The sequence below is a fragment of the Carcharodon carcharias genome, chromosome 17 (assembly GCF_017639515.1).
Source record: "Carcharodon carcharias isolate sCarCar2 chromosome 17, sCarCar2.pri, whole genome shotgun sequence".
Lineage (NCBI taxonomy): Eukaryota > Metazoa > Chordata > Chondrichthyes > Lamniformes > Lamnidae > Carcharodon > Carcharodon carcharias.
The window spans coordinates 66,654,127-66,677,069 of NC_054483.1; the positions used below are offsets into that span (position 1 = coordinate 66,654,127).

General features: G+C 39.7%; 1 protein-coding gene across 1 annotated transcript in view; it reads left to right on the forward strand.

The window, feature by feature from the left end:
• Nucleotides 1-22,943, forward strand: part of atp6v1ba (ATPase, H+ transporting, lysosomal, V1 subunit B, member a) — a 71,789-nt gene that overhangs the window by 40,557 nt on the left and 8,289 nt on the right. The window contains exons 7-11 of the mRNA XM_041209759.1: nt 1,527-1,628; nt 11,866-11,963; nt 14,845-14,968; nt 18,303-18,453; nt 20,504-20,586. Coding sequence (XP_041065693.1) covers nt 1,527-1,628; nt 11,866-11,963; nt 14,845-14,968; nt 18,303-18,453; nt 20,504-20,586 — 558 coding nt within the window. The remainder of the gene's footprint in view (nt 1-1,526; nt 1,629-11,865; nt 11,964-14,844; nt 14,969-18,302; nt 18,454-20,503; nt 20,587-22,943) is intronic.

Genomic DNA, 22,943 nt, shown 5'->3' on the forward strand with positions numbered 1-22,943 from the left:
CAGAGTTAATGTCTTGACTCCATATGACTCTTCTTCAGAGCTCGGTTACTAAGGGCAGCACGTCATTGAAGATCCAAGTGGTTCTCTGAGGTAATGGTGCAGGAGAAGGAAGAGAAGCTTTTGCTGGATATGCTGTAGCTACAAACAGTTAGATAAGAATGAACCTAAACAAGGCCATTTCTGCCGACCTGGGCAATGGAAGAGTGGGCATTGGAGGAGGATGTCCAGTATGAAATCTTAACTAATTTCATTTGAGTCTGATTCATGATCTGCTTATTAAGTTTTTAATAATAATTGCAGCCAATGGGCCTAGTGTAAATACTTGTACAAAATAATCTGAACTCAAACTTTTGAAAGGTTCCCAGTACAAGAGAATAAATTGAAGTCCATGATTTTTTTTTTGAATATTTTTCTACCTCTAATAGTAGGAGATATTCTTCACCTGTTTTGAAAGAAAATGCATTATTGCTGAAAAACAGACATGATGTTGAAACTTTTTGAGTTGCACTCATCAGGATCAATGCAAGAATGTCAAATTTCAAAGGGAACAACTTTTTATACTGCATTAGAAAAAGGGTGCTGATTTGGTTGGCAAGCCAGCTCTGGTTGAGATGTTGCCATGGTGACAGCACCAGGGAGCTATTGACCCCGTGCTTTTGTTTATTCAAAAAAAGTGCAATGCCTGGACATGTTCCTTTAGGACAAGTCCTGCATATGAATATATGTAGCTTCTAGCAAGCGTAAGTGAGCTACTTGTGAGCCCAACTGATCTTAAAGTGGTTGTTAATGTAATTCTTAGTACACTCAGGAATATTCAGCAAAGGGTTATAGCCATTTATGTATCAGAAATGTGCAAGGGATAGGAGATTAGGGATCATTCCATCGAAAACTCGTTTCTCATGAAAATTGACAAAAAATGTTAGCAAGAGCTGAACCTAAAGGGGAACCCATGGCAACACTATCTGGGCATATATAGTGCACCCTTTTTCTCATGCAGTATACATTGTTGTTCCCTTTGAAATTTGGCATTCTTGCATTTGTCTTAGTGCAAGACAAAAAGCTTCAATAGCATGTCTCTTTTTATTTCAGCAATACAAAAGTTCTATGCTACCAAATGACTAGTAGGCAAATTGTTTTTTTTTTGGCCACTATAAGACAAACCACCTACTGCTCATAAGTTTAGAAAAAGCTACAGTTTTTGTTTGTTCATGCAGTTTCAACTTCTTTGTGTTGGCTTTGGTTAAGACTATAAGTTGTTAGTAAATTCTGAAACCTACACTCAAACAGGATTTTGTCCTGCCTAAAGCATTATACTACACAGCTAATGGGTGTGTGTCTTTAAGAAAGAGAAGGTTTTACAGAAGATGGTTTTATTCAATTTGAAGTACAAAACTGAAGGAGGGAAACAGCTAAAAACGTTCTCATTTACTAAAAGTAAAAAAAAAAATGGTATTGGGGGCCCTGGACTCATGGAGAACACTGCATCTAGTACATAAATCTCCTAAAATATCTGAATTGCTTTCCAGATTGCTGCCCAGATCTGCCGTCAAGCAGGCCTAGTTCAAAAGTCCAAAGATGTCATGGATTACAGTGCAGAGAATTTTGCTATTGTGTTTGCTGCTATGGGTGTAAGTAAATTAAAGAGGACTATGGCTGTGTAGCCCTTGTTAATTGGTCTGCCAATTAATTGTGTTGCCATTAATGATAGAGTTACAGTGGCAGATACAGTTCCCCAGGTTGCAGCTGTGCATTGAAGATCAGTAGATTACCATGTGAGATTTGGTTTACATTATTTGAATCCTGCCACACTAACCAGAATAGATGGAAAAAACAGTAATTAATATGCAATGCTGTGGCAAAATGAGACTATATTGATCTGATGGTGGAAACCTGTCAATCTTCACTACAAGAGTAAAATTCTGTTATATCGTTATATATACAAATTTGTGAAATAACAAAAAGGCAAGTTACTCAATTACGCTGTTATTTTTAATATTTCTAACAAGGTCAGAATTTCGACATTTTTCACCTCCATTGTAAATACTATAAAATGTAAGGCCATAGAGCTAAATCATATGCATTTTGGTAATGCTGTAGTAAATGAGAAATTCTAATAAACTTTGTTTAAAGTTTTAGTTTATAAACTATCACTATCCGCCACAGCAACATGGCAGCTTGATTATACATAACGAACAGACAGTCCTGACACAAGACTGGATTTAAAATTAATATAGATGAAGACTGAGGCAAGCTAAATTTCATTATGAAGCTTACTTTTGATAATCAGATTTACTAATCCAACTTGCACATCAACAGTAACAACTTGTATTTATATTAAATGCATATAAAAACCACAAGTAGACCAGTCAACTCCACTGGCATGTTCCGCCATTCAGTTAAATCATGACTGATCTATACCTCAACTCCATTTATCTGCTTTTAATCGATATCCTTTGATATCCTTACTGGCTAAAATGTTGTCGGTGGCTTAATTAGATCACTCTTAAGCATCAAAATTCAAGGGCATGCAAGCATGATTTGTGATACCTGTACTTCTAATTTAACCTTTTAAGCCCTGTTATCATCCTGTTGAATCTGAGCTGTACATCTTCCAAGGCCAATGTATCATTCCTCTGGTATACCTCAGATAGAATCTTCCCAATGCTTGTACAACTAAACCATAACTTTCTCCCCTTTGTATTCCAGACCCCTTGACATAAAGGCTAACATTAATAAAAAAAATCTTAAATTTTACAGCATCTTTCATGACACCTCAGGATGTCTCGAAGTACTTTACAACAAATGCCAAAACTTTTGAAATGCAGCCACTGTTGTGATGCAGGAAACATGGCAGTCATTTGGTGCATAGCAAGCACCCACAAAGACCAATGACCATTCCTGGACAAAATATACAGCTGTAGCATCTGGGAAAGGTTTTTTGATATTCTACCATATGTTTTCTAATCAGGGCACCTTTGCCAGGATATTGCTAACACCGATGGTTACAAATGCCTCAATTGATCTGGGTGCTCACTATGGTTGTTAGATGAGTTTAACCCATCTGATATAATACATTTGAACTGAGCCATTTTCTAGCCAAGTGGTGCTCATCCTTTATCCAATGTGAAGACATTTTAGACCTGCATTCAAAAATACTAAGGTTTAGTCATAAGATTATAAAACACACTTTGGAGTAACACTTAAAATATAGCAGTCATGTTTTGAGCATTTGGGATACTTAGGATTAGAAAAAGATGTGAGCTTGAATTGTTAATTACTAACTTTGAGAAGTAGGAGTCAATGGCTGTTGCTGTAAACCTGATGAGTGAGTTGCTTCTACTTTTTGAACTTTATCTCAAAGAGCGAAATTGTTGCTTGTTTTGGTGGTTGAGACCAGTGTAAGCATTGGATCTTGGCTAGGTATGATGTGCAGCTGAACTTCCAGAATCCTACTCAATTTGGCCTGATTTGAAGAAAAACCACAGTTCTTCAGACTCCATTTCACTGCCAAATTGGGCATTCCTGCTCTTGAAAAATAATTTGGGTTTCATGGTTATTTCGGAAGTTTGAGGGCTATCTTAAGGATTTTCTTAAACAGGTTCTTTTTTTTTGGTTACAGCTGACGAATAGGAAACTAATGATACACAAACCTTAGAATAAAACTTTCTCCACATTTAAGAAAAATTGAGCAAGTCTTCCAGTCAACATCAATGCCACTGTCCAGTGCGATTTTCCTGACCCAATGCTTCTGCCCAGTCCCCCAGGATCTTCCAATCCTGGCTGACACAAATGAGCAGCCTAGTGTCTCCTGTCTAACTCCAGGGAGCGGATTAGAGTTGGGGGTAGGAGAGAACACACTTTTAATGACAGTAGATGTCATATTCTGCTAAGTATTTAAAGGTTTAAAGGCTCAGTCCTTTAATGAGTGGGCGGGTTGTAAATGGGCAGTTGGGTGGGTGGGGGGTAGATAAATGAGTCAGGCTAGGGGGTAGTCACGTGGTTCAGGAGGGGTAATTTGGAAGGGAGGGGGTTGGTTGTGGAGTTACCCGGCTGTTAGACCAGGTTTTAAACTGTCTAACATTTCCTGGGTAACTGTCAAGGAAAGTCACACAGGTCTAGCTCAAGTCTCTGCCTTAAGCTCAGGGTTGGAGACTTTCATGCAGGGTCCCGGGCAGCAGGATGTCAGTCCATTGGAAGTTTAAACTTCCTGGGTAATTCCCACATGTATCCGTGCATCAGGACTTCTGCAGGTTCCTGATGCAGAACTCCGTTGTATTTTCAGTCTCCCACGATCTGGAGACTGGAAGATTTGTGCCCAGCGTTTACCCTGCTTTAATAAATATAAAAATTTTAATGAACCTAGCACCATCCATGAGTAAGAAATGGTTAAATGTGCCATCTGTGTTGTCTAGAGCACCTGCCTAGAACTAGAATTGTTTGGCTTATTCTTTTGAACTAAATTCAACAACTGGTATGAAATTCTTACCTTAGAAAACTGCCATGCTTACAGCTTTTTGACTTTGGTTGCAGCTGTCAGATCTTTTATGCTATAAGAAATATGTGGTCCTATTTCCACACCCAAGCTTTCTGCTTAAATCGATATATGACTTAAAATCACACTTTTATTTGAAAAGTATTGGGTATGGTGAGGAGGAACACACCTAATTATGAAACACTGCATTATTTTTCTGGATTTAAAGAAAATTTTACATGCTTAAGGATGGAAGGATACTGCACAACCTGAAACAGCAAAAATCTCTTGTGATCAGGGTACAGGTATGAATGAGATGTATTACAGTACAGCCGAGGATAAAGGCTGAGTTGTTCAAATCCCAGAGGAAAACTTGAAACAACTGTCATAACCCATTTTTGCAATTTGTATGTTTTGAGATGCAGGCTTTGAATTCAGTAGTATTAAGACCACTGAGTCTCGATGCTTTTTATAAAAGTAATTAAACATTTATTAATACAAGAAAGATTCTAAGTACATATATAAGTCTACAAAATTACTACTATAATAATTGAAAATACTCTAATCTGATTCTGTTACTCCGTTAAGGCAAGAGTAAGACTCTCAGATTTAAACAGACCTCTGGCAAAGCACACTCTGGACAATCGCATTCAAAATTAGTTTCTCTCGGCTCTGGGTCTTTTCAGACAGCGGCTTGAGGCTTACAGGATGGAGCTTTAGATCTTAGAATCCCTCCTCCTTTGTACATATTTTCCTTTTTGAATGCAAATTCTCATCGTATCACTAGGTCTTCTGAACTTTAGAACAACGCCCATCCAGGACCCTCCACCCTTTCCCGTCCCACTGATCCCATCCTGTCTTCTAATCCCAGCCCTTGCTGTGTATTCACCATACGCTCTGACCTTCCTCTCTCTCTGAAGCTGAACATTCAGTACTCAGCAAAGGACTCAGTTTCATACCCTTACGCCCTCACCTCAATGAATTCCGGGCTCGGCACGATTCTGAACTCTTCTTCTGCCGCTTTTGTCTCCGTGCTCACTTCTTTGGGCAGGAGTCCTCTTCTCTCCCCTCCCCAACCCCCATTCAACAGATCCTTTCACCTGTCTCCAGTATTCTCCCTCCACCTGGACCCCTCCCTCTGGTCATTTACTTGCCCTTGATCTTTTCATTGAGAACTGTCGTCTCAATTTCTCTGTTCCTCTCAACTACTCTAACCTGTCTCATTTTGAACTTGCCGCACTCTGTTCTCTCAGGTCCAACCCTGACTTAGTTATCAAACCTGCTGACAAGAGTGGTGCTGTTGTTGTCTGGAGTACTGACCTCTACCTCACAGAGGCTGAGCACCAACTCTCAGACACTTCCTCCCAATGCTGGACCATGACCCCACCACCGAACATCAAGCCACTGTTTCCAGGACTGTCACTGACCTCATCATCTCTGGAGATCTTCCCTCCATAGCTTCCAACCTCAGACAGCCCACTTCTACCTCCTCTCTAAAATCCATGAACAGGACTGTCCCGGTAGACCGATCGTGTCAGCTTGTCTCATCCCATGGAACTAATTTCTTCATATCTTGACTCCATTCTCTCTTGCCTTGTCCAGTCCCTTCCCACTTACATCTGCGATTCCTCTGATGCCCTACATCATATCAACAATTTCCAGTTTCCTGGCCCTAACCGCCACCTCTTCACCATGAACATCCAATCCCCCTACACCTCCATCCTCGACCAGGATGGTCTGAAGGCTCTCCGCTTCTTCCCTGAACAGAGGCTCGAACAATCCCCATCCACCACCACTCTCCTCCTTCTGGCTGAACTTGTTCTCACACTGAACACTTTTTCTTTAAACTTGTCTCACTTCCTCCAAATAAAAGGTGTGGTATGGGTACCCGCATGGGCCCCAGTTATACCTGTCTCTTTATGGGTTATGTGGAACATTCCTTGTTGCAGTCCTACTTGAGCCCCCTTCCACAACTCTCTTTTTTCAGTACATCAATGACTCTTTCAGTGCCGCTTCATGCTTTTGTCTGGATCTGGAAAAATTTATCAATTTTGCTTCCAATTTCCACCCCTCCATCATTTTCAAGTGGTCCATCTCCGACACTTCCCATCCCTTCCTTGACCCCTCTGTCTCAATTTCGATAGACTGTCCACCAATATTCATTACACGCCTACCGACTCCCACAGCTACCTCGACTACAGCTCCTTACACCATGCTTCCTGTAAGGACTCCATCCCATCCTCTCAGTTCCTTCACCTCTGTTGCATCTGTTCCAATGATGCCACTTTCCAAAACAGTGCTTCTGAAATGTCTTCCTTCTCCCTTAATTGAGGCTTCCCACCCACAGTGGTTGACGGCCTTCAACCATGTCTGACCCATCTCCCGCGCCTCTGCCCTCGTACCTTCCTCTCCCTCCCGGAACCATGATAGGTTCCCCCTTGTCCTCACTTTTCACCCCACCAGCCTCTGCATTCAAAGGATCACCCTCCGCCATTTCTGCCAACTCCAGCATAATGCCACCACCAAACACATCTTCCCTTCACCGCCCCCCTTGTCAGCATTCCGGAGGGACTGTTCCCTCTGGGACACTCTGGTCCACTTCTCCATCACCCCCAACACCCAACCCCCTCCCATGGCACCTTCCAATGCAATTGCAGAAGGTGTAACACCTGCCCCTTTCCTTCCCCCTTCCTCACCATCCAAGGGCCCAAACACTCCTTTCAAGTGAAGCAGTGCCTCACTTGCACTTCCCTCAATTTGGTCTACTGCATTTGCTGCTCCCAATGCGATGGTCTCTACATTGGAGAGACCAAATGCAGACTGGGTGACCGCTTTGCGGAATGCCTTTGGTATGTCTGCAAGCATGACACGGACCTTCCTGTCGCTTGCCATTTCAACACAGCGAGCTGCTCTCATGCCCACATGTCCGTCCTTGGCCTGCTGCAATCTTCTAGCAAAGCTCAACGCAAACTGGAGGAACAGCACCTCATCTTCCGATTAGGCACTTTACAGCCTTCCCGACTTAACATTGAGTTCAACAACTTCAGACCATGAACACTCCCCTCCATCCTCACCCCTTTTTGATCCCCTTTTTTCAATATTCATTTTTATTTTTTAATTGTTATTTTTTCCACATTATTATTATTTTAAATTTATTTCCATTTTTATTCATTGTTTTATCCCCAGCTTTTAGCCTATTTTCGATTTTTTTTTTTTTTTCCCCACCACCATCCCCTCCCCCTACCCCACCCCCACTAATGCCATCTGTCACTTGCTCATGTTCTTTCCAGAGCTCTTACCCTGGTCCAGCCATTATCACATTCTGCTTTCCACTCTTAATGTCACCATTCACGTCTCCTTTAGCCAGAACCACCACCATTAACTACAACAACTTTAGGTTGTGAGCTCCCTCCCCCATCCCCACCCCCTTTCTGTTTCCCCCTTCCTTTTTTTTCCCAATAAATTATAAAGATTTTCCTTTTCCCACCTATTTCCATTATTTTAAAAAAAATAAAAAAAAAACCCCACTAGAGCTATACCTTGAGTGCCCTACCATCCATTCTTAATTAGCACATTCGTTTAGATAATATCACCAACTTTTAACTTTAACACCTATGTGTTCTATTGTACTATTGTCGTTGACATCTTTTGATGTCACTTCATCACTGCTTCTATCACTGCTTGTTTGTCCCTACAACCACACCACCCCCCCCCACCTCTCTCTCTCTCTATCTCTCCACCCCCCACACACACACCTTAAACCAGCTTATATTTCAACTCTTTCTTGGACTCGAACTCAAGTTCTGTTGAAGGGTCATGAGGACTCGAAACGTCAACTCTTTTCTTCTCCGCCGATGCTGCCAGACCTGCTGAGTTTTTCCAGGTAATTCTGTTTTTGTTTTGGATTTCCAGCATCCGCAGTTTTTTTGTTTTTAACCATTAACACCCCTTTGACCTTTTGTTTATGACATCTTTGACAATCTCTCCTTTGCCTTCAACTATCGCTGGCCTTTTATCCAGTTTCACCTGCTCCACACCCCACCTCCCCCACCCCCGCCTCTTAAACAGTATATATTTCACCACATTGCTACTTCCCTTCACAGAATCACAGAATATCACAGTGCAGAAGAGGCCCTTTGGCTCATTGAGCCTGCACTGACACGTAAGAAACACCTGACCTACCTACTTAATCCCATTTACCAGCACTTGGCCCATAGCCTTGAATGTTATGACGTCCCAAGTGCTCATTCAGGTACTTTATAAAGAATGTGAGGCAACCCGCCTCCACCACCCTCCAGCAGTGCATTCTAGATGGTCACCACCCCTGGGTGTAAAAATGTTTCCTCACATCCCTCCTAAAACTCCTGCCCCTCATTTTGAACTTATGTCCCCTTGTGACTGACCTTTCAACTAAGGGGAACAGCTGCTCCCTATCCGCCCTGTCCATGCCCTCATAATCTTGTACACCTCGATCAGGTCGCCCCTCAGTCTTCTCTGCTCCAACGAAAACAAATCCAAGTCTATCCAAAACAAAAATAAAAAATACCTGGAAAAACTCAGCAAGTCTGGCAGCATCTGCGGAGAGGAACACAGTTAACGTTTCGAGTCCATATGACTCTTCAACAGAACTAAAGTAAAAATAGAAGAGAGGTGAAATATAAGCTGGTTTAAGGGGGGGGGACAAGAAGAGCCCATCTCCACCTATCACTGGCCCTCTATCCAGCTCTACTTGTCCCACCCCCCCCCACCTTAAACCAGCTTATATTTCACCTCTCTTCTAATTTTACTTAGTTCTGTTGAAGAGTCATACGGACTCGAAACGTTAACTGTGTTCCTCTCTGCAGCTGCTGCCAGACCTGCTGAGTTTTTCCAGGTATTTTTATTTTTATTTTGGATTTCCAGCATCTGCAGTTTTTTGCTTTTATCTCAAGTCTATCCAACCTCTTTTCATAACTTAAATGTTTCATCCCAGGCAACATCCTGGTGAATCTCCTCTGCACCCCCTCCAGTGCAATCATACCCTTCCTATAATGTGGTGACCAGAACTGCACACACTACTCCAGCTGTGGCCTCGCCAAGGTTCTATACAACTCCAACATGACCTCCCTACTTTCGTAATCTATGCCTTGATTGATAAAGGCAAGTGTCCCATTTGCCTTTTTCACCACCCCACTAACATACACACGCCAAGGTCCCTTTGTTCCTCAGAACTTCCTAGTGTCATGCTGTTCATTGAATACTTCATTGTCAAATTACTCCTTCCCAAGTGTATCACCTCACACTTTTCAGGGTTAAATTCCATCAGCCACTTATCTGCCCATTTGACCATCCTGTCTACATCTTCCTGTAGCCCAAGACACTCAACCTCACTGTTAACCACCAATCTTTGTGTCATCCTATAGCTCTGAAGAAGTCATACTGACATGAAATGTAGGCTCTGCCTTTCCACAGATGCTGTCAGAACCTGCTGAGTTTTTTCAGTTTTTTTTCAGATTTCCAGCATCTACAGAATTTTGCTTTTATCTTTTGAACTTCACCTCTTCTAACAATAAAATACCTTTCATAGCACCAATTTTATTAGTATTGAGAAAAAATAAACACATTGTTTAGCTTCTTCTGGCTAGGTGTGATATTTCACCCGTTCTTTTGAATGGTTTATTTAAAAATGTAAATTGCCCCCTTTTCACTTCACCTTGTAACTTCCCTATGTTTACCCAATTACCATTTCAAACCTTCTCTTCTTTCCATCAAAGCCTCTGGACCAGCTGGCTTTAGCCCAGTTAAGACACACACACCTACATAGACACAGATACCACTAAACTCTATTAAAATAATTTCCAATAACATTATAGGCGTCATTATATCTTCTTGACAGATGCATTATATGCTGTGTTGCTCACGATATCAGCATTTTATTGGCATGTACCATCAGAGCTCCTCTAATTTAGTGCACTCTGTTACATGAACCAACACACTGCTAAATCCAGTGCTGAAAATCATAGTCTGATAGTATCAAATGAATTGGGATATCCAAGTTCTTGGTTGCATAGCTTGCTTTTTATATATTGTGCATTGAAGATAATTGCAGGACATGTAAAAGAACAATTTTCTTTTTTTGAGAATGAAGTTGGCACTTACAATGATTTTAAAAGGCACTACTGTACTACATCTTGGGGGGAAATACTTCTTGTCTCTTGTAGATTATTTTCTAACACAGAATTTGTTTACAATTAATTTAAACCTACTTTTGCCAACCTTAGTAATAAAAAATATGGCAGAGTCTTCTGATAAAGTGGTTTAGTTTCCAATTTGTCATGCAACATATTAATTACCTCTATGTTAGTAACATGGTCGATGCAGAACAATCATTTATCCTCTCATGCATCCCATTTGTGATCCACTTCAGAAATCCCTCTTCCCCATTTCAAACCTTTCACTTTTATGGATCAGTCTTCTGTTTAGCACTGTTAAAAGTCTTGCAAAATCCAAGTGCATAATATGCATAGAGTTTCCCATGTGTCAGTTCAGGTCATTTGTTAACATTCTCACTACCTGAATCTATGGGTTTAAACCGCAATTTGGGCATCTTAAAGTATTTTTCAAACGCAGTACTGGGGAAATAATGCATTGTCAGGAGTGTTGTTGAACTGTGAGCTGAACCCCTGTCTACCTGTATCATGAGATATGGTGGAGATTAAGGATCTAATGGCACTATTCAGAGTGCAGGGAGTTCTCCCAGGGTCTTGGACAATATTATTTCCTCAACCAACATCAGATTGACTTGTCATTCATCCACTTGCACTGCAAAATCCCACAGACAGTAAACAGTGGCAACTGCATTTACCTACATAAATCACTAAATTTTAAAGTAATTCATTGTATCTGAAGTGCTTTGAAACATACACAAAAGGCATTATATAAAAGTCTTCATGTCTTCCAAGTCAATTCTTTCCTTTAAGTCCAATAAATTTGTGAAATGCCACTCACCCCCCCATAAAGGCAATTTGTGGTTCCCTCCGTTCATGTTTCTCTGCATGTATCATTTATTCTTTCCTTTAGAATGTCTTTCAGCATATTTACTAAATAGCGTTTAGTGATCTGTAGTTTTCGTAGTTATTTTAATATCCTTTTTATACATCAATATTACATGGATCCTTTTTGAATCTTTTCCCTTCCACCCCCCCAGTTTAATGATTAGGTAATGTTATCACCAGGCTCTGACACTTGTTGGTCACTTCAAGTACCTTGCTATGCAGTGAATCTTTATCTAATTGCTTGTACTTTTTTAGTGGCTACATACCTTACCTGCTGTTTTTGAGCTATTTATTTATGATTAATCTAAGGATAACCAAATGGGCTGATTCTGTTTTGATTATTTGCATTCTGTATAACAGGTTAATATGGAAACTGCAAGATTCTTCAAGTCTGATTTTGAAGAAAATGGATCAATGGACAACGTCTGTCTCTTTTTGAATCTTGCAAATGACCCAACGTAAGTACTTCAAAATAACAGATCAGGAAATGAGTTTTGCCCTCTTGCAGCAGTTAAAACAAAAGAGTGCATAAAATTAGACAGGCTTCTGCATTTCATGAGAATAGCACATTTTTGCAAGACGACAGGTGCAACAAGCAGTAAGTAAACACACTTTCAAAGAAGATACAAGATATCATTAGTTTATACAAATCTTGACCTACAAAAAAACTATTATTTTGCAAAAGAGAAATATTTTCTTTGCCACTATCATAGTAATTGCTGAATGTATCTTGCAAATGCATCTTCCATTATACATTTTATATACACTGCCATTCACAATCTAACAAGAAACACTCAGGTGAAACTTGTTTGCCTGAAGGAGTGATTGATTGTGCACGTCTAGATTGAATGTTTGGTTAGGCCATTTATGTATTTGCTGTATACTTTCACACTGGTATAAAACGCTCCATTACCCCCATTACATCATGTCAAACCATATTCTCTGAGCTATCCTAACAGCAATTCATGCAAGCATGTCTTGCCACCATGATCTAGAATCTTTATTCTGTCATGCAGAAGTAAATATTCAGGGACTAATAATTATCCTGCTTATTATTTATTATTATTATTTAGGTGTCAACCATGGCTCAATGACAGCTCTCTCACCTCTGAGTCAGAAGGTTATGGTTTCAAGCCCCACTCCAGAGACTTGATCACACATAATCCAGGCTTACACCTCAGTGCATAGGAAGAGAGTGCAGTACTATTGGAGGTGTGTCGCCTTTTGGATGAGACATTAAACTGAAGCTTTATCTGCCCTCTGAGATGTATAACATAAAGATCCCATGGTATTATTTGAGAGCAGGGAAAATCATAATTAGCCCTCACCAACGTCACTAAGATAGAAGTGTGGAAATTGTCTGCCTTTTCAAAAGTGCTTCATTGTTGTAAAGCACTTTGGGACATCCTGAGATCATTAGAGCTGCTTTATAAATTAAAGTTCTTTTTTCTTATTGAATTCAAAGTAATCTCATGTTTCACTACCCATAACCACCACCTCCCTCTCTTTGTTTCTGCCTGTAGTATCCTCGTCATCCAAGAGTTGCTAGTTTTGGTTTCAGCTATGATATCGTTGTGTGGCAAGATGGGGAGGCAGGCCCCAGGAATTACCTCAGCCCGTACAGGATTGAACCCACGTTGTTAACCTTATTCTGCACCACATTCCAGCCATCTAGCCAAAATGCCCTCTTCAGGTTGATTAATATTGCAATGCAAACCACAAGTTTATAGACTAGAGCCAATAACAACTAGTTTTAAAAAATTAACCCAACAATTAGAAAATACTGCGAGCCCAATTAGTGAAAAAGGAAAAATAAATATCATTATTGACACACAATGTGTACTTTCCACATTGCTTATTATGTACTATGAGTATCTGAAGAGCAATTTGTTATAATGGATAATGAGGGAAGATCTAATAGAGGTGAACAAGGTTATGACAGGTTCAGATAAGGTGGACAAAGAAAATCTGTTCCCATTAGCTGATCATACATGCACTAGGAGATACAAATGTCAGGTTTTGGGGAACTTTCTAACACAGCAAGTAAATGACCTAGAACACACACACTTACGAGGAAGGTGGAAATGGAGATGATTAATGATTTCAAAAAGAAACTGGATTGGAACCGGAAGGAAATAAACGTGCAGGGCTACAGAGATGCAGTGGGTGAATGGGACTGACTGGATTACTCTATAAAGAGCAGGCATGGACGTGATGGGCCGAATAGCTACCTCCTGTACCATAATGACTTTGCCTAAATGTGTTATTTTAGACTTGCATAACTTATTGGTATGACCACATTTGAAGTAGTTCAGGTGTACCATGCCTCCCAAAAGATAATGATGTACTGAAGGAGTTTTAGAGAAGAAACATACATTGAAGGGCAGAATGGCACCTTCCTCCACTGAAATTTCTTTGAATTTTGTGCTAAGAGAGACAGATGAATCTGGGACACACAAATGTCTGAGGAGAAGCTTGTCGAGATCAGCCGCCTTGTTGGAAAGAAGATTGAGTAATCGGCCTATGATCTGGAATGCACTACCCTGAAAGGATAGTGGAACCAGAATCCATTGGAACATTCAAAAGGCAATTGGACATATATGTGAAGAGAATGAAACTGCAGTGTTATGGAGAAAAATCTGAGTTGTGGGACTTCTTAGGACAGCTCTTTGAAAGAGCAGGCATGAAGGACTAAACAGCCACCTCCTGTGCTGTATGGTTCTATGATCTCTACAATCATTGCAGAACAATTTTTAAAATCAAATTAAATATATTATAAATACAGAATTACAATTAAAGGTGTGCTGATATAATCAATTTTAAAACCTGACAGCCAATAATCATGCTGCTGAATAGATTCTTTTTGTCAACAGGAAGACTTTTTGATTTTAGTTTAATTTCTGTGGAAAGTTGATCAGCATGATGAAACATTTTAAATTGTAATTAAAGTGAAAAGACTCGCAGATTGGTTTGCCAAGAAGATGTCAACATTACTTTTGCTGTCACCAACAGCTTTCAGGAGTGAAGTTAGGAAATACATATAAAGGGTGGTAAAAGTTTGGAACTCTCTTCCATAATAGTTAATGCAAGATAAATTAATTTAAAAACTATGAATGATAGATTTTTGTTAACCAAAGATATTGAGGAATTTGGAGATAAACTACAGATCAGCCATGATCTGACTATATGGCAGAGCAGGCCTGATGGGCTAAATGGCCTACTCCCATTCTCATGTCCCCCAGCAGAAATACTATGTGGATGTAAAGCTAATACTGAAATGTTTACTTTCTAAGACTAGTACTGATCTGAATACTGATGGATAGCTGTCTCTTTCAACAGCATTGAACGCATTATTACACCTCGTCTTGCACTGACTACTGCAGAATACCTGGCCTATCAATGTGAGAAGCATGTGTTGGTTATTTTAACAGACATGAGCTCTTATGCTGAGGCTTTGAGAGAGGTACGTGCATTTTCCCCTTCCCGAATGTTCATCTTGTATAAAGGAACAGCATCATGTGTAAGATGTTCAGGCGAGGTATTAATTAAAGTATAATCTAATGTAAATGTTTGCTGAGCGAGTGCAACTGTCTGTAATGTAGCTTAGGGGACCAGGGAGGAGATAACCTGGAAATATTATAAAGAATGGAATGAGGAAAAATCATGATAAAGTATGTTCCTTCTAGAATCTGCATAGCTTGCCCTATTATTGACCAACCAATCAACCCATTTGATCTCCGAATAGAGGCAACAATCACACAGTTTCATAGATGGTAAAGATTTGTCACTGGCCTACATTCCCAAAGGTAACTAAGCAAGACTCTAGGGTATCAATATAGTCACGAAGCCCACATTGTCTGGTTTTATTGCACCATTATATATACTTGCATACTCCCTCAATCATTCTCTTTTGTAATTAAACTGATTTCACAATTGACCTTCTAAAATTGATATGTTCAGGAATCATTCTTCTCCATGCGTAATATTCCAAATGTAGTTTCTGAAGAGGTTGTATAAAGTTGGAATAAATTATTTTATAATCATATTTGCCTACAAGGGCATTCCATCTTGTAATTAGACTTGATAGCTTCATATTGAATGCTTTCAGCAAATATTTAGAGGTTTTTAATGCATACTTACACATTTTTACACATGTGTTTTCTCTATTCCAATGTATGCGACCTTGCATTTATCTATATTGTCATTGCTTAATCCAGCTGGTTGTTTTTGAGCTATCAATTTATTATATGGGAGTCAGGTAGCCACATGGCTTGGTGTAAATTGGATCAGATTTACCATCCTTCGTCTTGCGTAGGAGAGAAGGTGGTCAGATCAAAGAGGGGATAGGTTGTGCAGATTTTGGGGGTGGAGTTTGGCAATTGGACAGATTGTGGCGTGGGCAGTTCACAGGTTTACTTGTTGGGCTGGGTGGGAAGTGGGAAGAAACACTTTTGCTTCGCTGCCCTACAAACCTTCCTGAAGCCCAGGATACCCAGCCTGTAAAACAAAAAGTAGGTTAAACGGAGACCACAGCCTCCTTTAAATTTTTTAGGGCTCGACCTCTGTCCTGAGAGAGGATTTGTTGCCTGCCTCAGTTAATTTGGCGGTTGGAATTGGGTTGCTCGATTTTTAAATGTACCCCTTTCCCTGTTGCCCTGGGAGGTTTCTTATAAGTTGTCAAATTCCGTAATCGCCTCACATAAACCCTGAGCACCCAGTTTAAAACCTCATGTAGGTATTAACTTAAATTTGAGTTCAGATCATAGTCCTTGAAAATCTGTCTGTTCCATCATGAATGTCAAAGTACTTTTTATAGTTTTTGAAGGCATTCTCCACACAATGATGGACAGATCATTTAATGTTTGTAGTGCTTATTTAATGGTAATATCTAAATGGAGATTGCATATAGTTTATTGTGTTATGTTAGATGTATTTGCTCTTTAGCCTTTTGTTGAACAAGTCTACGCTGCTTTTGAAAGCAATTTTGGCGTGGAAGACTGTTACCAAGGTTGAAAAACACAGTTTTTGTTCTGATAGGTAGATGTCTGTAGATTATTTTCATTTATTTACTAATAACTGTGGACATAGCATGAATATTGCTGCTGTTGTCTGGAGGTGAGGCCACATCTATTGCTGCACAGCGCAAACTAAATGCAATTGATTACTAACAAAGCTTTGAAAAAGCATTGGCCTTGATTCAGAGCATTCTTTTCAGTAGATTTTGGTAAACTACATCTTTGCTATTAGAATAAAGTGATATTTACGTAACTACTTTTTCAACATAGACAAGTTTGACCTGCATTGCAGTTATTTTTATCTGTATTCTGCTATTTAACTTAATTTAGTTTTCATTAAGTAAAACATGTTCATTTTCCCGTGTCCACTGAATCATTATTTTGAAGTGAGGATTCACGATTTTTGTAAAAAAAAAAGTATATCTAATTAGGGAAAAAAGGCCAGTTTTCCAGCTAATCAGTCTTGGCCTTATTGCATATAAAAACAGAAAATGCTGGAAAAACTCAGCATGTCTGGCAGCATCTGTGGAGAGAGAAACACAATTAACGTTTCGAGTTCGTATGACTTCTTCAGAGCTCTGAAGTGACGTCTGGGTAACAGATTCCCTCTGGGTAGAATTATGAGGTCACCTGTGAATCTCCCCAGACAAAAAAAAACAAATGTTTTTAACGTAATAAAATGTCCCTAGATGCTGTGTTTTGAATTATAAAACAAAAATTTGTCACTGAGCCATCTAAAATATTAGGGCAGGTGACTAAAACCTTGCTCAAAGAGGTAGGTTTTAAGGGATCACAAAGGAGGAAAGAGAGGCAGAGAGATTTAGGGATGGAATTCCAGATCATTGAGCCCAAGTAGCTGAAGGCTTGGCCACCAATGGTGGAGTCATTAAAATTGGGGATGCTCAAAGAGGCCAGTATCTTGGGGGATGTAGGAGATTGTAGAGCAAGGAGAGGCAAGGCCATGAAGGGATTTTTAAACAATGAGAATTTTAAAATTAAAACATTACTTAACCAGGAGCTATTGTAGGTCAGCGTGCACAGGGCTGATGAGTAGAACCTTGGGGGCCATCAGAGGTAACTGTGTAGAAGTGAGAAGAGAGTCATTGCTGTTGATTCTCAGGCTATGATTAGATAGATAAGAATGGAATCAGCCGAATGCAGTCCCATCCAGCTGGACAACACAGGAGCAGTATTGGAGGAGGATGGTGTGATCAACTGTCAAAGGCTGCAGTCAGTTTGAGAAGGATGAGGGGGATAGTTTAGCTTTGTAACAGTCACATTGGATGTCATTTGTGACCTTAAGAGCAGTTTTGGTACTGTAGCAGGCTCAGAAACCTGAATATAGTGATTCAAACATGGACACCCACACAAGTTGCTGTGGATGCCGATGTGAGAGGAGAAACCTTGTCTTCCCATTGGACAAATGGGGCAGGAATTTGTCAAATTGAATGTTACTGCCAAAATCCTGCCTCTACCTCCCACCCATCCCTTCAGACGATCAGCCTGAGTTGACTCATATCCACACCTGAGGAATTTTGGTCTTGTTCATATAAAAGTGTGTATAATGAATATAAACATAGTAATAAGGCATATGCATATATATTTATTTGGCGTCTATATTGTGAATAGGCTCAGAATAAAGATTTGAATCATGTATCCTTTTTTATATACAATGAATATTAATAGCACCAAGCAGCAACTTGAAGTCACTCTGTAAACTAATATTTGGTGTTAAAAAAAATGTACATTACACACACAATGAGTTTATCTTTTACATCTAAGGTTTCAGCAGCTCGAGAAGAAGTACCTGGTCGTCGTGGTTTCCCTGGTTATATGTATACTGATTTGGCTACTATTTATGAACGAGCTGGACGGATTGAGGGCAGAAATGGGTCCATCACACAGATTCCTATTCTTACTATGCCCAATGATGGTGAGTAAAATAGGTGTATTTTGTTTCTGATCTATAAAAAGCAAGAGGGAAAGATAGCATGCACATTTTTCGAGCTGAGAAGTATGAAGTGATGCATTTTGGAAGGAAGAATGAGAAGCAATACAAATTAATTGGTGCTATTTTAAAGTGAGTACAGGAAAAGAAAGCTGGGGTTTACACACACAATTTTAAAGGTGGCACACCAAGTTAATCATCTTTTGGCTTCTCCTATTTTACTTGGAGTCACCACAATGCTGTTGGATCACCCTTTTCCATCTCTTATCCGTCACCCATTCCTCTTCCAATCTTATTGCATTTAAGTCTCTCACCAGCACATCATCTTCCTGCAGTCCCATCCCCATCACTCATCTCATCAAATTTCCCCCCCTCGCTCCACAACAAATGAACATACTAATTCAATCTCTCTTTGGCTACTTGCTTCGATGCTCCCAAAATCTTCACTGATGACCTGATGTGTTGGTTCCTGATTTTGTCCTTGTTACTCCATATATCCATGCAGCATCTGCATCTCATTAGTATCCAGTCATTGTCCCTCTTTTCTTCATGTTGCCAAAGTCTCTGCACTATATAGCAAGGCTGATCTCGCAACTGTCTTGTAGATTCTTACTTTCAGTTTCAGTGATACTTCTATCACATAACACTGCACTGCACTTTTCCAATTACTCCAACCACAGCTAATCCATTGTCAAATGATGGCAGGACAAGTTGACATGGCTGTTTAAAAAAAAACACATGGCAACCTGGGCTTTATAAGTTTAGGAATAGAGTACAACAACAGGCAGGTTCATAATTCAGTGGTTAGGCCTCATCAGGAGCATTTTGTTCAATTCTGGGCACCATCCCTTGGGAAGGATGTCAAGGCCTTGAAGAAGTTGTAGAGGTTTACTAGAATGGAACCAGGGTGAGACACTTCAGTTATATGGAGAGATTAGAGAAGTTGGAATTGTTTTCCTTGGTGTAGGGAATTGAGGGGTGATTTTAATTGAACTGTTCAAAGTTATGAAGAGTTTGGAGACTAAATAAGGAGAAACTGTTTCCATGGACATAATCAGTTTGCAAAAGAAGCAAACTGCAATTATATAATTGAATGCAATGAGTTATGATTTGGAATGCAATGCTTAAAAGGACAAAGAAAGCAGATTTAATAGTAACTTAGAAGAAAATTGAATATATACTTGGAAAAAAAATGTGCATTGCTATTGGGAAAGAGCAGGGCAGTGGCACTAATTGGTAGGTCTCCTCCTGTGCTGTATGGGTCTGTACAGAATTGGCAGAAAATCATGGGCTGGATTTTGTGGTAATCAGCATAGCAATAGTGCTCACCATTGCCCTATTCATCTTTGTACCGTCAATTCCCCTTGACAATGGCAGTTTAAACTATTACCAAGTCAAGAGGATTGCCAGGTGTTCTGCAGCCATGATGTCAATAAGGTAAGCAACCAACCACACTGAAGTATTCTCAGGTTCTAATAACCCTTCACTTTTTAAAATTTAAATTTCCAGACAGCAAGATAAATGAATCATGATAGAACTTAAAATATTATAAAGAAACTTAAACAATTCCACAGCTTTAAAATAATTTTTTAATCATAATGGAGAAAGTTGGCACCCTACAAAAATAAAATTAGTTTTTCTGGGCCAGTCGGGATGTTCAGTAGTAAATGTAAACTTAGAACACTTATAGAAATTCAGTTACACCTCATTAAACAAGGTGTAACTTTTTCAAAGATTTTTACATCTGAACTAACAGTGTGGAAGTTTTCGACAACTGATTGCTCAAGAATTGCAGTCTGGAAAGACCTTAACAGCGCACCCTCTGGAGAAAGGCAAAGTCACTGACAGCAGCTGCAAGCAGACTCCTGAAGTTCAGTTTCAATGGAGTAATGATGGCGAATACTGACAGTTTTGCTGTCATTAACACTGAAAAATCTGGGTCCTTCCCACTTTACCATTTGTATTAATTGGAAGTGTGCATTCAATTCCAGATCGCGATTAAAATTTGTTTATTATAATTTATCTTTTCTTGTAGATATTACTCACCCCATTCCTGATTTGACTGGATATATCACAGAAGGTCAGGTCTATGTTGATCGCCAATTACACAATAGACAGGTAAGATGCATAGAAATGAGTTGGAAGGTACCTTTTTAAAAAAGAGGGTTTGCTAGTAACACATAAATTTGGGAAATTTGATTTGATGGTGTTCAGTTGATGGATCCATAAAATTAGAAGCCTCCAATGCTAATGGCTTTAAATAGAGCTGTGTAGATATAAATGAGAAATTATTTCAGATGCACAATTCAAGTTGTACTTATTCCAAAATGTTTGTACAAATAATTGGCTGAACCTGCATTTAAACTTTTGCATCTAGCGAAATGGTTTTGGGTATGCAAAAGTAGCAATGTAGCTTAACACTTTTGAATGCTTAATTCTTAAGGTGCAAAAGCCTCTTCAGGAGGGGTGATGCTTCCATTTGCAAACGAGACCAGAACTAGGGGCTGTAAATGGTCACTAATGAATTCAATATGGAACTCGAGGAGAAATTTGTTTACCCAGAGAGTGGTTACAATTTTGAACTCGCAACCACAGGGTGTAGGTGAGACAAGTAACTTAGGTGTATTTAAGGGGAAACTGATAAGCACAGAAGATAGGAAAGAATACTTGATGGGGTTAGATGAAGAAGTGTGGGAAGAGGCCAGTGGATCAGAAACACTGGTATGGATCTGTTGGATTTAATGTTTCTGTGCTATAATTATTTTGTAATTTGAACAAATTAATTTGTTGGTGCTACTAATTTTTTCTTGTATGGTAATATTGATTGTCTGCAAGCATAACTATGTTTTGTACTATTTCATTGTGATCATGGCAGGATTTCTCTCCTTTTTAAAGTGATTGCAGGCAGCTCCTTTCCCTGTACATGGGTTGGCTTAAACCACTTGTTGGGATGAGGGAAATGGCAATGAAAACATGCTGTATCAACAACCTATAGCGAACTAGACACTTGGACACAAAGGAAGCAATTGTTCAAGTTGAGGCTGAAAAAATGTAGTTGCTATAAATACAAAGTTTGAAAGATTGTTTTGGAGCTGCTTCTTTAATTTAAAGTAAAATGGAGGAATGAAGGGGGATCATGTGACTTGCTCTGAATTCTCTTTGACAAGCCTGGGTGACTTGGTTGCTATGGAGACAAGGGAAGCTCCTGGATTAACTCACTGGGAAGAAGGTGCAATATGCTCACACCAGTAGACAATGGAGAGAGCAGCTGTACTATCTGTGGGTAGACTGTTAGGCGCCAAGTGTCATAGGGAGGTTTTAGAATGTCTGGTTTTATAAATGGTTATTCTTTAAACTGTCTGTTTAATTGCAAGATAGAATGGAGTTGGATGTCTAGACGAAAGCTAGTTAGCATTTCTACCTAGATACAAGGCCCATGAGACTCTCCTTGAATATTGCTGAAAAAAGAGATGTTTAAGCTTTTTGTCTTGCACTCATCAGGACACTCACAAAAATACCAATATAAGAGGAAAACAATTTATACTGTATGTGAAGAGAGTGCTGATTGGTTGGTAAGTGGTGTTGCCTTGGAAAATGCACCAGTGATGGTGACTGACAGTTTACTGCCAAGCATTGTTTGAAATTTAAACCAGGCAGCTTGACCCTGATTGACCAAGACATTTCCCTGAGGAATGAGTCAGCGAATGGCTGTCACTTATTTTGTTTAGCTGAAATAGGCTCAATATATGTACATGTTCTTTCTGTTTGCAAAGAACAGGGCCCTGTGTATTAATATATGTAGCTTCTAGTACATGCAAATGCTCCATGACTGACAATCTTAAATTGGATGATCTTAAATTGCTAATTCTTAGCACACTGAGGATTATTTAGCAAATGTTGGTCCAATCACATCTAATGTTGGACACTGTGTTTTGAGTTTTGAAAACACGGGCTGGTTGGGTACGGTCCGTATGCTGTCCATTGCAAACATCGGCCGGGGCATACTGTCTGATATGATCTGCCAGTCTTTGGGATGTATGGCCTACATACTAGCATCACACCGGCACTTAAATTCATATGCCACATTACTCATTTGTGTGATAGGCAAACAGCAGCATCCTGTTAGTGGCGAATACCACTCATGTTGCTACTACATAGTAGCAGCGTGAAACAACTAGCTTCATCTGTAGCTCCAGTTTTTGAGATACCTTGCCCTTCCAGGGTAATCTGAAGTAGACTGGGTACTTGTCAGGGCCAAACGTGATGGCCTTGGACCCGTTCGAATTTGCATGATACACAGCACAAAATGATCTGATCAGGATAGCCATTATCCTGCAGGATGCCTTTGATGCGCCCAATTTCAGCATCAAGTTTACATAGGGCCCAAGCTATTTGCTCACTATTTACAAGGCTGCCAATCTTCTAGTATGTGGAACTGTAAGAATCCTAACATAATTTGACCAGTGAAGGTAGGT